The sequence below is a fragment of the Microchirus variegatus genome (assembly GCF_963457635.1).
Source record: "Microchirus variegatus genome assembly, chromosome: 5".
Classification (NCBI taxonomy): Eukaryota; Metazoa; Chordata; class Actinopteri; order Pleuronectiformes; family Soleidae; genus Microchirus; species Microchirus variegatus.
In genome coordinates this window covers 26,293,484-26,309,599 of record NC_139806.1, presented here as the reverse complement: position 1 = coordinate 26,309,599, position 16,116 = coordinate 26,293,484, and the positions used below count along the sequence as shown (strand labels likewise).

General features: G+C 39.2%; 1 protein-coding gene across 1 annotated transcript in view; it reads right to left on the bottom strand.

Annotated features, from left to right (window-relative positions):
- Positions 1-6,515: 6,515 nt before the first annotated feature.
- mcama (melanoma cell adhesion molecule a) overlaps positions 6,516-16,116 on the bottom strand; it is a gene marked incomplete at its 5' end in the record, with an annotated part of 63,196 nt that continues 53,595 nt past the window's right edge. Inside the window, 10 exons of the mRNA XM_083889666.1 lie at positions 6,516-6,647; positions 7,140-7,257; positions 8,412-8,541; positions 10,255-10,290; positions 10,575-10,716; positions 11,841-11,970; positions 12,499-12,644; positions 13,117-13,232; positions 13,318-13,465; positions 15,528-15,655. Coding sequence (XP_083745792.1) covers positions 6,645-6,647; positions 7,140-7,257; positions 8,412-8,541; positions 10,255-10,290; positions 10,575-10,716; positions 11,841-11,970; positions 12,499-12,644; positions 13,117-13,232; positions 13,318-13,465; positions 15,528-15,655 — 1,097 coding nt within the window. The 3' untranslated portion in view covers positions 6,516-6,644. The remainder of the gene's footprint in view (positions 6,648-7,139; positions 7,258-8,411; positions 8,542-10,254; positions 10,291-10,574; positions 10,717-11,840; positions 11,971-12,498; positions 12,645-13,116; positions 13,233-13,317; positions 13,466-15,527; positions 15,656-16,116) is intronic.

Sequence of the window (16,116 nt, the reverse complement as noted above, 5' to 3'; positions counted from 1 at the left end):
GACCGAGGTCTTTAAAAAGTGAGGTTTCCTCTCTCGTGTGTTTATGTACTTTAAGATCAGCACCACATTTACACCCACACCAGTGAAGAGAAGCAAAAAAGAAAAGAAAATGGTGGACTCAGGTACTCGGTATTAGGTCAGGTTTCCATGTCCTGATGCTGAAAGGACAGTGTCAGACAATAATCTGATATTTATTAAACCTACACCAGATTTACATACAATTTCTTTTTTTTTCCTTTATTTAATATTCTAAAAAACATTTCTCCAACTTTTTTCCTGGGTCTCACAGAGCTCAGGTATTTCAGTCACTCAGCAGGAAATTATGAGCAGATTAATTAATGCTGACAATAATCTTTAGCTGTCGCTGTTAATGTGAAATAATGAGATTGTTTTATCGTTAGTGCTCATTAAATGTGACGCCACCATGACCAAATGTCCAAAAACCCACTCTCATCGGCTTTTTTTCCCCTTTTGGTTTATTGCTAAATGTCAGAAAATCTTTAGAAATCAAAAGTAAATCATCAAATGTTGTCGTTTTTATATCCATGACAGTTAAAGAAAAAGAAATACCACACAATTAATGTGTTTATAACATGGAGTCCCTCAGCTAGCAGCTATTTCTTGAACATGCCGTTATAATTGTTCTTTTTTTAAGTTCTCAAGTGAATGTACTGTATGGACAAAATTCCAAAAAGAAATGCCTTCAGTTTGTTTTTAACACATAAAATACCACACAATGTGCTAGCTTGGCATGCTAATTAGCAAACCTAGCTGTAGCATCTTCGTCATACAACGTGTGAAGTAAAATCACCAAAAACGACGACATCTTCAAATGTAGTCGTTCGCAATAAAACTTTGATTTTCCGCTTTCTCCGTTTGTAGAAAAGCAAAGAAAACCATCGTGGAAGATGAAAAATCAAAGATAATAATTTGCATTTAGCTCAAACTGCAGCTGAGCCTTAAGCAGCCTTGACTTTACATTAACCTACCAAGGAAATGTGTGACTGTCTGTAAGTCATTTGAAAGGTACAATGTGTATATTTAAATGGCGAGTGTGTTGTTAAACCGTACGTAGCCTTCAGTTAGCATCTTTGGGCTACTGTAGAAACATGGTCCAAAATGGTGGCCTGTGTAGAGCTGACCCTGCTCCTGATATAAGAATGAAAAATTACAATTCATCTTGAATTTCAGCCAAATTTAAAGGATTTTAATTTATTTGATTTTATACACTGGACCTTTAATGAACTGCTCAGTGACTGAAATATTGGATCAGGGTTGGTGTCTCAAATCTCTCAATTCAAAGTCATTAGTTCACAAAAACTCCAAGTTAACACAGAAATAGTTGTTTAAGTTGTGATTTTCACTCAGGTGTTAGGATTTCTCTCCAGTCGATCACTGATCGAGCCTTCACTCCTAATTCGCCACACCTCTGTCGTCGCGACGCGTCGTTATCAGATGGTTTACGCTCGGCGAGGGGGTTGAACTGCACGTTAACCCCGGCCTGCAGGATCACAGGCACATTTAGAGCCGAGATGAAAAGACGTCTGATCTGAGTCCAGGGCTGCGTCAGCACAGCATACAAATGTAAAGCAAGAGCAGCTCCGTTTACTGGAAAAGATGGCCGTTCCATATTAATGTGCACATCCAGGATCACAGCCAGATACAAGACGGGCCTGAGTATCTCGTTTCTTTACACTCGTATGTGTAAACTAAAGAAAAAAAAAAGTGATTTTCTGTTCAACGATGAGCGCAAGTTCTCCGTTTTCTTTCTTTAAATTAAGAGATTTCAAACCCGTACGATAAATGTGCCTTCTGTCGATCACAACCCGCACATTCAGCTGAGAAAAGCCAAAAGTCTTTCGTCCACATGCTTCAAAAAAAAATCCATACAGCCTTTTTTAAAATTAATTTAAGGGTGCATTATGTAATAAATGTAAAGCAACTGGTCATAAAATCCTCCTAATATGTCACAGAGACTCAGGAATAATGTTCATATAACAAACTGAACTCACCAACAACAACAGTACTATATTTGCATTAAAACAAATATTTTGCAGACCGCAAATCATGTTTATGTTTTGAAATCATGTTTTGGCATGTGGCGCCACCTACTGCCATCTACCAATCATTGCAGTCAGTCTCAGCTGCCGAGCAACCACGGGTTGCCAGTTACGTCAGAAAACGAAACCTAAAAGACCTCTGTATTTTGAATTTTAATGTAGTAACTGTTTTTGGCCACATTCTTACATATGACACCTTTAAGACAGGATACAGTTGGTTGATTAAAAAATATATATTGTTCGTCCTATTTGAAGTCAGATGTTGGAATTTCCGAGTACCTAGCACAGAAGTTACAACTGGTACGTCTCCTCAAATCGGATTTCCAACCCGGAAAGTCAGCAAAAACACCAACATAGGATTTAAAGATGGCTGCCACTCACGGAATAATAAATACACCCCCTGCTGGACAACACTGGGTGCAACACTGCACTCATCAGACGAGTTTGCAAATCGGGAGAAACGAACACTAACGTGGTGTATATTGTGTCATAATAACTAATCGGAGAATCAGTGAAGAGGGTTTCACGTGTTGATCTAATACAAGTCTTATTTCGATCATCTTTTTCCTCTAAAATAGGCTGAGAATATTAACAAAACAGAGAAATATGCAGCAAAATTTGTAAAAAAATAAATAAATAACAATGTAACTATAAAGCGTCAGATGATTGTGTCCCTGCAGACGAGGCTGAGGTCGGTGTAGTTCTGTCTGGATGTGACTCCGTCGAGACCTTCCAGCTTTAATTGCCCTCGACCAAAAGAATTTGAAAGCAGCCAGTTTGCCCTTTTATGTTGCTCCCTCAGCCTCTCTCTCTTCTTTTATTTTTTTTCCCCCTCGCCATGAAGAGGACGTGTCGTCAGTTCCTTTTTGGCTCTCGTGTTCACTTGATCTCGCCGTTTGAACACTTAGCGGGGACTAACACTCTTGACCATGAAAGTGCAGGTCGCTGTGTGTGTGTGGGGGGGGGGGGGGCACTTGAGGCTAACATCGCTGCCAGATGCTCTGCTAGCTCTCTCTCTCTCACACACACACACACATTTCACACCCCAGTCACTGGTAAACTCAGCTGGTTTGATGTATAAGCTCAGATCTCAGTGGTTAATGATATATATGTAGTGTAACCATGATAACTAGCCTTTTCAACGGGAACTTGCCTACTAAAAAAAAGAAAAAAAAGAAGTCTTCATTGCTTTTTTTGTTGTTGTTGCCTGTGTAAATATGATTTTATTTATTGTCTTTTTAATACCCTCAGCATTCATTGTGTTGCCATGTGTTCATGCCTAAGCCATTAAGATTTTTAATTAAACAGTATTTTCTTTAACATTTGATCTGTGGTTTGTCTTTTATGATCTGTCATATGGAGCAATTTAATACGTCAATATTTAAAGTATTAAAAAGTATTATTTTTAAAAGCTGAGCGCACTAAAAATTAATGAGGATTTGGGATTTGGGCTAAATTGGTTTACCAACTGAAAGTAAAACAACTTTTATAGCCGTTTCAGGGAGGGGACATTTTTGTCCTCCAAGGTGACAAGAGGGAGTTTTTCAATTAGACGATATACAAAAATCCTCTTCAATTTATAGTATATAAAAAGAGAATTTTGGGGATTTTGTGATTTAAATTGCATCTTAAAACAGGCATTTTAAGTTAAAATTGTGAAAAAAAAACAGATGTTTGAATGCATTAAAGAACAACAATTGTACTTTTTGAGAGGCCATGAGGTTAAATACTATTATTTGCATGTCTTAGACACTAATGTTGAACAGATTCATAAATAAATGTTATATGGTCGATATTTCTCAAATAGACCATTAACCAACTACTGTTAAGTCAGGGATTGTCGGTGGGTGTATTTTCTAGGGCTTATTTCCAATAAAATTACTGTTATTCTAATCTTTTTTTATCGTTTAAATGATCTCTTTACAATCCAAACACCAGCTTAGATGTCGACCTCGAGAGATGCATTGTCTTCACCTTCATTTCATTGCCAAATGAAAAAAAGGCAAATTTATTTTGCAGTCAGAAGTGCAGCGCTGAGCTCACGGGGCCTGAATTTGTTGCAGATGCGAGTCATGTTTTCTGACCTTCTTCCTCCTCCTCCTCCTCCTCCTCCTCCTCCTCCTCCTCCTCCTCCTCCTCCTCCTCCACACTGCAGCTGGAAATCTGAGCTACTGTTGGATTTGTTTCCAGCTCGTGCTGACAGCGGTCTGGAGGCAGAGCTTCCTTTCCTGTCTCCTCACTCTGGGACTGTGCACGGCCGACACACAACGCTCTGAACTCGCTGTTGTTCAGGTTCCTACTGAGCCTTCTGGGCAATAAAAAAATAAAAAAGATAGAGCTAGAATTACAGCCGGTGGCTCTATGACTCAAATGGACTATAGTTGAAGTGTAAATGTTTTACCAGACGTCAATAACATGCCCTTGTTGACTATATTAAAGTTCAAAAGGCCAAATATGTCCAAGAGTTTTGGCCACAACAATGTATTTTGAATTTTAAAGGATTCTATCCAGGCTTTTTAAGATGAAAAAAATCATTCATAATCATAATTTCCCAGTGATGAGTAGGAACTTTTCAGTTGTAGTGAATTTGTTGTGTTCAAAATTCACAATGCCCGTGTTTATCATGTGGAGTCCCTTAGCTAGCAGCTATTTCGTGAACATACTGTTAGAATCTGTCTTTTTTAAGTTCTGTTTAATCTATAACACAGAGTAGTGTGCTGTCATCCTTAAGTGAATGTAATTTCAAAAAGAAGTTTGTTCAGTTTGTGTTTTTAAACACATAAAATACCACATAATGTGTTCATCAAACTGACTAGCTTGGCGTGCTAATTAGCAAACTTAGCTGTAGCATCTCAAACAACCTGTGAAGTTCTAGGTTAACTTGGATAAGACTGGAATTCCTAATTCCAGTCTTATTCAGTTCATATTTGAGTCCGTTTATACCAAATTAGAAAATAATATATACATAATTGGACGTAACCCAAAAACACAGTACGTTGCACAGAAGCATAACAAAAACAATCTCTTTTGAAATGGAACATTTTTATTTGGCATTATTTTTTTTGCAAAAAATATAAAAAAACGATGCAAGCATCAAATGATGACATGTACAGTACTTAATTTACACACATTTAGAACCAAACAAACAAAAAAAATGAAATGTGACAGGAAATGTTCACTTTCAAAGCTGTTTTTTTCCCCACGAATGAAAAATCCAGAACCATCAACAAAGAAACTAAAAAAGACCAAATCAGAAACATCTCGACAGCAGATGACTGCAGTGGCAGCACAGCATCAGACTTTATTATTTATTTATGGCTTGAGGACGTTCTGTACCTGGATATTTCTTAACCTTAACTTTAACATCTGGACTCAGTGGATAAAACAAAAACAGAGAAAAGGTGTCACTACTCTGATAATGCTGCAGGTCATCGGGGGCAAAGTAGCAACAACAACAACAACACACGACTTACACAGTGAACAGTCGGTACATCTTATTCACAACATGGGCCTGAGGAAGCACAACGGTGTTCGTGCATGCGTCCGCTTATTTACGATAAAGAATCAGTTTGTGCCTTTTTAAACCACGGAAATAAAATGTCCTTTTCTTCTAGTTTATAAAACATTTGGATGAATAATGGTGCAGTTAAGGTTGGTTGTGTTTTTGTGCACCATCTACACACCTCTTATAAACGTCAGCTGCCTGTTGATTCCTTAACTGTACTGATTAATATCTGTCGTATGAATCTCGTCAAACGTGCGCGACACTGAAAGTCTTCCTCAGGCCCGACTCACGAGCTCTCAGTGGAAACACAACGAAAAAAACACACAGAGCAAAAACCAAAGAAACAAAAAAAAAACATTTCAGTGTATGATGCGTTCTCAAAAACTGGCACAGCAGATCACTAAACTCTGACCTTCGTCGACTTCAGAAACAGCCTGAAGTCTCACTAACACGTCTGTACACTACAGGTATTTACAAACAGTACAAGGGCTTGACAGTAGTTCGCAGAGGGTTTGAGATTTTACTACAGTGACTTTCAAAATTTAGCACCTCCTGGTGGTTTTGACAAATTTCAACACGAATTTCTACAAATATTGTCGAAAAGCGGAGCAGAAACCAACAGTGAAGAGCAGCTGCCGAGGAGCAGCAGGTGGTTCTGGTCTCGTGAGCGTGGATCCACATGCACGAGACCCATGAAAATGAAAATCTGAGTGCCAAAATATCTTAAATAACAAAATATATATATAATATATACACTTCATAAAAAAAACAACAACAATAAAAGTGGATGATGCGTGAAAGGCGTCATCATAAACACACTGAACAACAGCCCAACATTTTGAGGACAACACATGGGGAAAAAAAATGGATGTTGAGGAATCGAACGTTCATTCAACACATACATACCTGTGTGTGTGTAAATCTACTGAATACTGAACAAAAACATGGACGGGAGAATGTCCAGGTCTGTGGTGTCGTCCTGCAGATCTCAGAACAGAGGAACCGTCAAACGCTCCGACACACACTCGACTGTCATTTCAACTGGACTCTGCTGAGTCACTGCTGAGACGTCAGGGACTTTACTGAAAGAGACACAAAAGGACGTCAGTTGGACATCCACTTACACACACTGTCCACAGGGAGTCAAATTATTACATTTATATGCAAGTTTAGACACTTATTTCCTCTTACACCTACAATGTGTCCGTTCATTTAAATAAAACCCCCTGAACTATCTTCTTTCAGCATATTTGCTAATGTAGAGCACAGGATGGACGGATATTTGGCACTGAAAGTTAAAAGAATCTGCCCCCTAGTGGTTGAACAAAGCCCTAACATGCTCACAAACGTTACTCTTGATTAAAGAAGCTTTCACCACCAGAATAATTTCATCAAATTTCAAATGTCTCTAATAATGAAGTATGTCTGTATTATGAGAAGCATTAACATACAATGGCTACTTTTTGTATTTTGACTAATTAGCCACATGTAGCATCCGAACAAAAACATCAAGAGTCACAAACATGTCTATTTTTACTCCTGATTAGAGACGGTGAGCGTCGTCCTCTTGTTACCTGGTCATTTGGGCCCTTGTTGTCTCCATTGACAGCCTTTAGGAGGACAGTGTCCTCCGTCTTTGTGCTGCCCTTCATCTCTACCACGATGTCGTCTTTGGTCGTCTTTTCTTTGGAACTGCAAAGAAAAGTTTTGCACGTGAATTTTATCCGAGTTGAGTTTATATTGAGTCCATTGTTCGACCTGTCGACATGAAATTGTCCTGGTTTTGCCCATTACTCCTTAAATCCCTTCTCAATAATGTCTTTTTTAGTGCTGGGCACGTTAGCGCGTTAATGTATGGCACGTTTTCCATGACGACTAACTGTAAAAAGACCCATGTGTTTACGTGCCGCGGCACCGGAGTCCAGGCACCGCTTACCAGTTAGCTACGTTAGCTTCTTTAGCGCCTGGAGCGGTCCGTTCATTAAACAACAAGAGCAGTGCTACATATAACCAGCGTGCCTGCGTTACTGCGTATGTGTGTGTCTGTTTTTAAAGTTTAGCGTTACTTTAGAGATTCATTTTTACACATCAGGAGTCGCGTAAACATGACGTCACGCACGTCTTTTTCCGGTCGGTTGTCATGGAAAGGCGTGCGTTAACGTTGGCGCAGTTAACCGCCGTTAGCGTGTTCACGGTAAAACTGATTTTAAAGAAAGTAAAATAACTGTTTTTGGGGAAATGGTTCTTACTTTTTGCCTAAAAAGAAACAGACGTAAGCAAGTAAAGAAAATCTTATTTTAAGAAGAAATATCTAACTTAATAAGATACTACAGCTTACTTTAAGGTTTAATTACCAGGAAGAAGCTAAAATAAGGGTTTGATTGAAATCCCAACTGCTCCTGCCAGGATGTCCTTGCTTGTAACAAGTACAACTTTATTTAATTTTGGCGAGTTTTGCCGAGATTTTCCCCTCATTTGAAGAAACATGACAGGTTTTACGTTTTCCAGCCAAGCAGTATTTTCTTACCCCATTGGCAGATTCTTCTCCGTAAAAGCAGAACATTTAAATTCATTTAACAAATAGAATTTGGCTAATTGTGCTGTTTTTGCGGCGTAGATCACCGAGAGTTCTGTTTCAGTAAATGTTCACTGATCGACCTGTAGACTAAATCCAGTTATTATTACCCGCAGTCACATGACACGTAGAATAACGTTGATGCTACGATTCTGGACTGGTTTAATGTGAACTTGGTTTTCCTCTTTGGGCACGAACAGGAAAATATAGAGTCGCTGCAGCTTTTACTGTTTTTATGGGATTTGTTGACATGTTGTTGTTGTTCACTCACATCTCCTGCTTCCCCGAGCGTCCACAGGGAATCTTGCCCTTCTTGTGAAGGAAGTAGAGGACGCTGCCGAGGACGGCCAGCAGCAGCAGACACAGTATGATCACCACGATGATAACGCCACTGCCTTCACCTACACACACACATACACACACACGTTAGCATCAATCCTATTAGTTCTACTCATGGCGGAGTTAAATTTAGCAAACATAATTGTAATTCACTGTGGTCTAACAAGCTTTAGTTTCATAAAACAACAACAGAAACAATGAGATTTCGTGTTTACATGGAGGAAACAGTGTTAATGATGATAATGGAACGTGGAAATCAGGCAAATACTATTTCAAAAACACACATTTTCAGTGTTATTGTCCACTCTGTTTAAATAAAGCTGCCCCAACTGTTCCAACCCCTCCATGGTGCGATCAAAAAATTAATTTCTGATCTTGGCATCACTAAATTTCTAATATTCCTTCAACAAATCATCATTATTTACAATAAATCATTATTTATGAATTATTATTACACTTTTTGATGTAACATTTGCCTTTTGCCTCCTCCAGGAAATTCAGGCCTGCTGTAAGTTGTGTTTTTTTAGTTTAATTTGAGTAGTACATCCCTCCTATATCATGTCAAAAATTATTTTGTAAATAAATTGTTATACATTATCTGACTTGCAAACAGACCTTGAGGATTTACAGGCACTAAACATTTGATTAGGCTATAATCACAACAATAAAATGCTCCACCTGCTTTTGTCATTGTAAATTTTAAGATTCTCCTTTTTAACCTCAATTATAAATGAACTAAATCAGAATTTTTAATCATGAACCACAGGATGACAGTCTGAGATCGACATTATAAACTGAGTCTACTGCAGATGATTTTAATGTAATAAAAAAACTCATGACTCTGTAACGCACTTGAGCATTAGCTTTGCTTTTAAGTCTGGATGTGGATTATATTTATGCTGCTTGGACAAAGCTCCAGTTTATCACATTAGACAAACACGACATTTTAGTCAAACGCAGCACTTTTGCTATCAGAGTTGTTCGTTTGACAGTGACGAATCTGGATTATATTTGCTATATTACCCAGAGAGGCTTTTAAAAATACAAGAAACAGGAAAAAAACAACAGTGTGATTCATTTTATTTGTTATTTGTGCCATTGTTAAACGGTGATGTAATGTATTATTTCAGTCTTAAGTGGGTATAGAAACCCTTTTCTCTGAGGGACTGTTTAAACGGACCGTGTGACAAATGGAGTCCTCATTAACCTCGGTGAATAATTACGCTTTTATTTTGAAGTCAAAACACGTGAGAGTATGATTGTTTTTTTACGGGTTCTCATTGTTTTCCCCGTGGGCTTTTAAAGATTTATTTAAATGTTATGAGGTGACGGCTCAGAAATTGCCTCTCCACAAAGTCACGTGTATGTGAAAAAAAATCCACAATAAAACTAAAAACCGAGTGGAAAAGTAGTGTTTTGTTGTTTAAAATAATAAAAAAAAGTGGGGACGTCAAATAATGATCTACTGGAGCAGAGACCAAGTGTCATAAAAGTGTCTTTGCTGGTGAGTTTTTTTCTCTCTTATATCAAACAGAATATTTCATATACGCCTGCAGGCTGCTTCCAAAAAAGATCTGCCGGCAAAGCAGACGCATGAAAAAATCATAAATAATGTACGTCGTCCTCCAAAAGCTTTCATTGTCACAAGAAAGTTGATCTTAAAGTGTGAGCAGTGAGACAGAAGAAACCTTTCAACATGAAAAGACCCTTTTTTTGTTTGTTTTTGGCTTCTTTTGTTTTCTGAACATGTAGAGACGATGGGACAACAATCTTACCAGGAGAGAAGGGAGTCGTTGTGGTGACCCTGGGAACTGTGAACAAGAAGAACAACACTTAGTGTAATGTTGGTGCACAGCTGCCCACTCCAATACATAATCCCATATTCCCCATGCAGTTTACACAGTATTTCTGAGTAAAGGTTGGTACAAAAAAAAGAGATGGTATGATTTCACAATATTGTATAATGACCCAAACAAACAGTCTTGACAACATTAAGGCTGCATCATTCCTGGTCTTTTTGTTTCCTTTAAGTGGAACTAATATTTACGACGGTGAAACGCTCCACACTCACAGAGAGAAAATGAAAAGCTCTTACTGGCTTTGATGCTGAAAGCCTTGACCTCGGTGCCCATGTCGTTGGACGCGTTGCACTGAACGCTGATGTCCGACGTGACTTTGACCGACACCACGCTCTGAGTCATGTGCTCGTTTGCTCTGCTCGCCACCTCGTACCAGGTCTGCACACACACACACACAAGTGACAAATGTATATTTATTCAGAATTCTCTCAACTGAATACACTAGACTAAAGATGTTTAATTTAGTTGAGGATTACTTCTCGTTTTCGTTCATAAAACCTTATTTTAAATGAAGTGATATTTGTGCAGCTCTGTGAGAAACAAACATGTTCTCTTCAGTCTGTAGAATAAGATGTGTACATATCAAACTGTACACTTTGAAATGTGACATATTTCCATATTTCACCAATTAAATTAGTGCATTTGCTCAGGTGTGTTTATAGTTGGTGAAAATGAAAATAAAAGGATGTACGACATAGCCTCTGCATATACGTTTTAATATAGTAATGGAAACATGCTCTGTGTTCTCAGGGTTAACAGCTTCTTGCCAGGTAATACTGTGTCCGGGAAGCCATGCTGAAATGGTTACCTGCTAAAAAAAAAAAATAGTAATAAAAATAAATGATATAAGGCAGTAACTTATGCTCTTAACGTGCAGCGCTGGAACATTTCCAGCTGCTACGGCTGAAAACTTACACCCCCAAAGAAAAGAAAAACAGAGCAGTAAGAGCCGACACATGACGGATGGTGAGTCTGTCAGCACGTCCACGTCCACCAGATAAAGTCCTCTTACTGAGTCATCTGTTTCATGTCTGCACCAAACTGTGCAACGTTCATTTTCATAATCGTTTTTGCAGATTTTCTTTTTTTTTAGATTTAAAGCCTGATACTTAATAAATCATTTTGTGGATTTAAGAAAGTATAACGCCGTCAGGAAGCTGAAATAGAGGAATAATGACACAGAAGCAGTGACGTATATAGTGATAATTACATTTCCTGAGAGCATTTTAATGCTGCAAATTACAGTTTCGCTAAGAAGGTGATGCAGCTTTTCTGCAGCCAACAGAGATGCACAAAACTAATTTAAAAAAAAGGATTTTCAGCCTGGATCATTGCCGTAAAACTGTCACAAGGATTGATTTAAGCTGACGTCAATTGCTGTGGGGGACTGTTAACTGTCTGTACATGCTAAATATATAAAAATTTATTTTCTTTAATATAGGTAAGAAAAATCATCATATTAACTAATAGAAGACCGTGTACATTCAGTAAAACTGGGTTACCTGGGTGCCGATGACGCTCCAGGAGATGCTGGGTGGTGGATGTCCGTGAGCCTCACAGCTCAGGTTCACCATCCGTCCTGTTGCCTCCTCCATCTGCACCTCCTGGTCCACACCACCCACCAGTTGTGGACTACCTGCACACACACGCACACACACGCACACACACGCACACACACAAACTGTCAATCAAACTGAAACACTGTCCTCCACACATGTTTCACATCAAGAGTCCTGCAGCAGCTCGACATGGCACAAATCTCCTCCTTCCTGGAAGTGTTTTACGGCGACAGGTTCGGTTTCGTAAGACTGACGTTTTCACCGCGCGTCCTCCTTCAAAATAAAGCCCCAACAGTTACCTGATTTATACATTTATAGTCACAGGCACAGGTGTTTCAAATCAGGACTCTCGAGGGAAATCTAACCGGTGGAAATGGAAGGAGTTACCGGAGAGGCTTTTGTATTTATACAGATAATCAATGTGCTTTACCACAGAAAAAAACAATGTCTAAGAAAGAAAGAAAAAGCCCAAACATGACTAATTTATTTACATTTTTTACGGTCTGTGCATCGTGAAGCATGATATATATATACGGTTTTAGGATTGTGTTCGATTAAACTTTGAGCAGAGAAGTCCGTGAGCTCGTGGAAAAACGGAAACTGACCTTGAACGATGATGTGAACGGAGCCGCTGGTGTGCAGCGCGGGCAGCGAGGGCACGGTCACTTCGCAGGTGTACTCTCCCGTTGTTTCAAAGGTGGCGTCCTGTAGGTGTAACGTGTTCCCCTTCCCTACCTGCTTCCCCTTCTACACACACATACACACACAATTAGTAGCAAATATGAATATATGTAGGTCAGCATCTATCCACGATTGATCCATTAATAACTTTCCATTTATGGATTAGTTGTTAGATCCAAAACGTGTCTCTGTAAATCTGTAAAAATGTTGATCATTGTTTCCTAAATCTTGAAATGTTCTGCTAGCAAATGTGTTGTTTTAATGATGTCTTTGTGACATGGATTATTGCATGGATGATTTATGGATTATCAAAATAGTTGGCCAACATTCATTAAAAAAGTGAAAACATGTCCTCTGTGAGCCTGGGAACCAACGACTCTTTAATGAAATACAGTTTTGTGTTTTCCACTGTCAGCTGTTATTGATGAGCTTTTCCATTTCTCCAAAAATGCCTTGTATCACTTCCCTGGCAGCTTTTAAAGCTAGAGTGATTTAATCTGTCCCACAGTCTGATGATGTGTACGACAAACGCATGTACCTTGTACCAGACGGTGGATGTTTTCAGGGAGGACAGAGCGTTGCAGCTCGCGGTCAGATCCTCTCCTCTGAGCATGAACTCGGATTCTTTGGGCACGACCACAGCTGGGTCCAAATCTGAGGAAAGGAGCAAGCCGAACGATATTCATCTCATGTCAGGACAGAATATTTAATCTTTATTGTATGTGTATTAGTTCCTCACAGTGCACAGTGAGCTGCATTTCTCCTTTGACGTCGGTGTTCCTGTCAGAGCCCCGAGTGCGACACTGGTAGATGCCGCTCTCTTTCCGAGACACTGGTGTCAAGACCAACATGTCCCCCTTGCTACTGTCCAGGTCCTTGTCCATTTCCTGCAATAATTCCACACAAAGAAGATGTGAAAATAAAGGATCGGGTGATGAATCGTGACATTAACTTCATTTTCCTATTCCTATTTTTGGTTTTTAATAGAAACATTCACCGACTACTCTCTCACGGCAGAGATTCTCTTCACACAGCAACAATTTACACCACTGTCGATTAGAGTCAAGAGCCTCAAGTGGACTCAGAACTCCTCAATATAAACCAGCTATTTAATGTTGAGTGTTTTTGGAATAAACTGAGGCACAAAGTAGATTCCATCGCAAACAAATGACAGCGTTAGTAATCACAAAAACATGATGGATTGCCATACAAACATCATTAAGTCATACATCATCTCCACAAGGAAAAAACTGTTTAAGACCACACTATCTAACACTGTTGACGTAACCCCATTTATACAATGTTTTAAAGTGTAAGTCTCAGGAAAAACACCTTTAAAACACTTTATTTCAATAAAACTTATTTTTTTAATCACACTGAAAGTAGGACACCTAAATAAATGGAAAAATGGTGGCTGTAAAAGTGTTCAACTACTCGGTTTTTGAGCAATTACTGAACTCAAGATTGAACATAGTTGAATGAAACAAACAGGCAAAGATGGTGTGTATTAGTAAAGTAACCGAAAAGGACAATACATTCACACGTATTTAATCAAAATGTGTATTAACATCAGCATCTGTGTCATAACTGCATGTATGTCATATATATTCTGACAGAGGAGGTATCCAAACTGAAAAATACTGCAGCAGAAATTTCCCTGGCAGCCAAAGATCGTGCTCTTTAGATAAGAAAATATGTTTTCTTCCTTCTAAGAAATGACAAAAATCACAGTTAAAATGCAAAAAACGATCAATTCAATTATAGATCGCATCGCAATGGTAATATCTGTCATATAGAATGACAGAATAATCACAGGTATGATTTATTTGACCATGCTGTGCAGCTCTAGAACATCCAGTGTACGTTCAGATGTTGTACTGGCACAATTCTCTCCCTCTGTTCATCCAAAAGTAATTTTTTCTGGTGTGTGATGATTTTTCCAGACTTTACAGAGGTGTAACTGTGTTTTCAGATTTCCGCAAATAAATTCTAAAATATTATATCATAACACGGGGTGAAATAGCAAAAGGTACGAGAATAAGAACAAGCTCGTAAAGAGAGAACGCAGACTTGTCTCTGTCGTCATTCAGTAAGTTTTTATGCAAAATTAAGTTTGGCTTATTAACTGACGACGCCTGTTTATATTCTGAAGTCACGTCAAATCATGCAAGTTTCTGTGAGATCCCAAGTTAAAGTTAAATTAAACTCCATGTGTGTGGTCCTGCATCGTGATTGCATGGTCTAGGATTAAAACATTGAATATTGATTGAAGTTTGTTGCATATGTGGTCTCCCACGTTTTTTAAAATAAAGTCAGATTTGAAAGCAGTTGACTTGCTACCTCGCAGACCAAAACAACTTTATCTTAAACTTTCTACCATCAATTAAACTTCAGATCATAAATTCAATTCAGTTTGATTGGATTTCTCGCCGTCTTCTTCTACTGTGCAACTGCTTCTTCTCTTATGTTTGTGTCAAAGCCCGAGGCCTGGAACAGTAGAAATACAACTCCCAACCTCATTATCCAGTCCAACTTGAGACATCTGCCATGTTAACATTTACTTTAAAAGTCTGGTTTGAGTTGGAATAACACAATAATTCAATTTCCTCTATTGTCATGTAAACACACCGAGTGTATTTCGATGCATAACAGTAAGCTTGTGGAAGTTAAAGCGGCGCTCAGATGAGTTTTTGCCTCATACAAAAGGACGTGTGTGTGACATGGGAAAGAGTTCTACACATGAGGCTCCGTCAGCGTGGCCTCCGGTCTCAGACCCCGACCTGAGTCTGCAGGGTCAGAGCTGACAGAGCCTCCACAGACCCTGCACACTCATGTCTACATGAGGCCCTGTGAGCTCTGCATATCAAAAACATTCCCTACATGTCTCCTGCATGTCACCCCCATTCTCTCGGGGACTTTCAGGGTGAGAAAAGAACCCTCCATTCTTACTTGTTCTCTGCTGAAAATGAAGGACGGCAGGGGGTTGCCATCGCCCTGGCAACGCAGCTCCACAGTATCCCCCTCTTTGACCAGGCCCTGGGGCGACTCCTTCCACAGCTCGACCATGGTGGTAGGGTCTAAACACACAGACACATCACACCCACACAATCAAATTAGCGAGGCACTTAACAAGGCCAATTCCAAAGCACTGACAGCTCGACTGTGTTTGGCTCGGCCTGCAACAATGTCCCTTTAAAACTGTTTCAAACAACAAGGGACCCACAGACGAGAGAGGAAATCATACGGCACTTTAGCGCCTTTAGGCGACATTCAGATTAGCCAGCTGATGTGACGTGACTCCGATTTGTTTGTTTTTTTCCAGGCTTGTGTGGATGCAGAACTCCCAGCACCAAATCCAGTTTTCAAAATCAGACGTATCACTTCAGTAAGTGGTGTTTAATAAGATTGATATGCAATATAGGGCCATGCGATGAGCATTGACGTCATTGACCTGAACCTGACGTCCTCTAGAGCTAAATCTCGCTCACAAATTGGCTGCAATAGCTTCCATTTCATGAATTCCCCTTATGGAAAATCA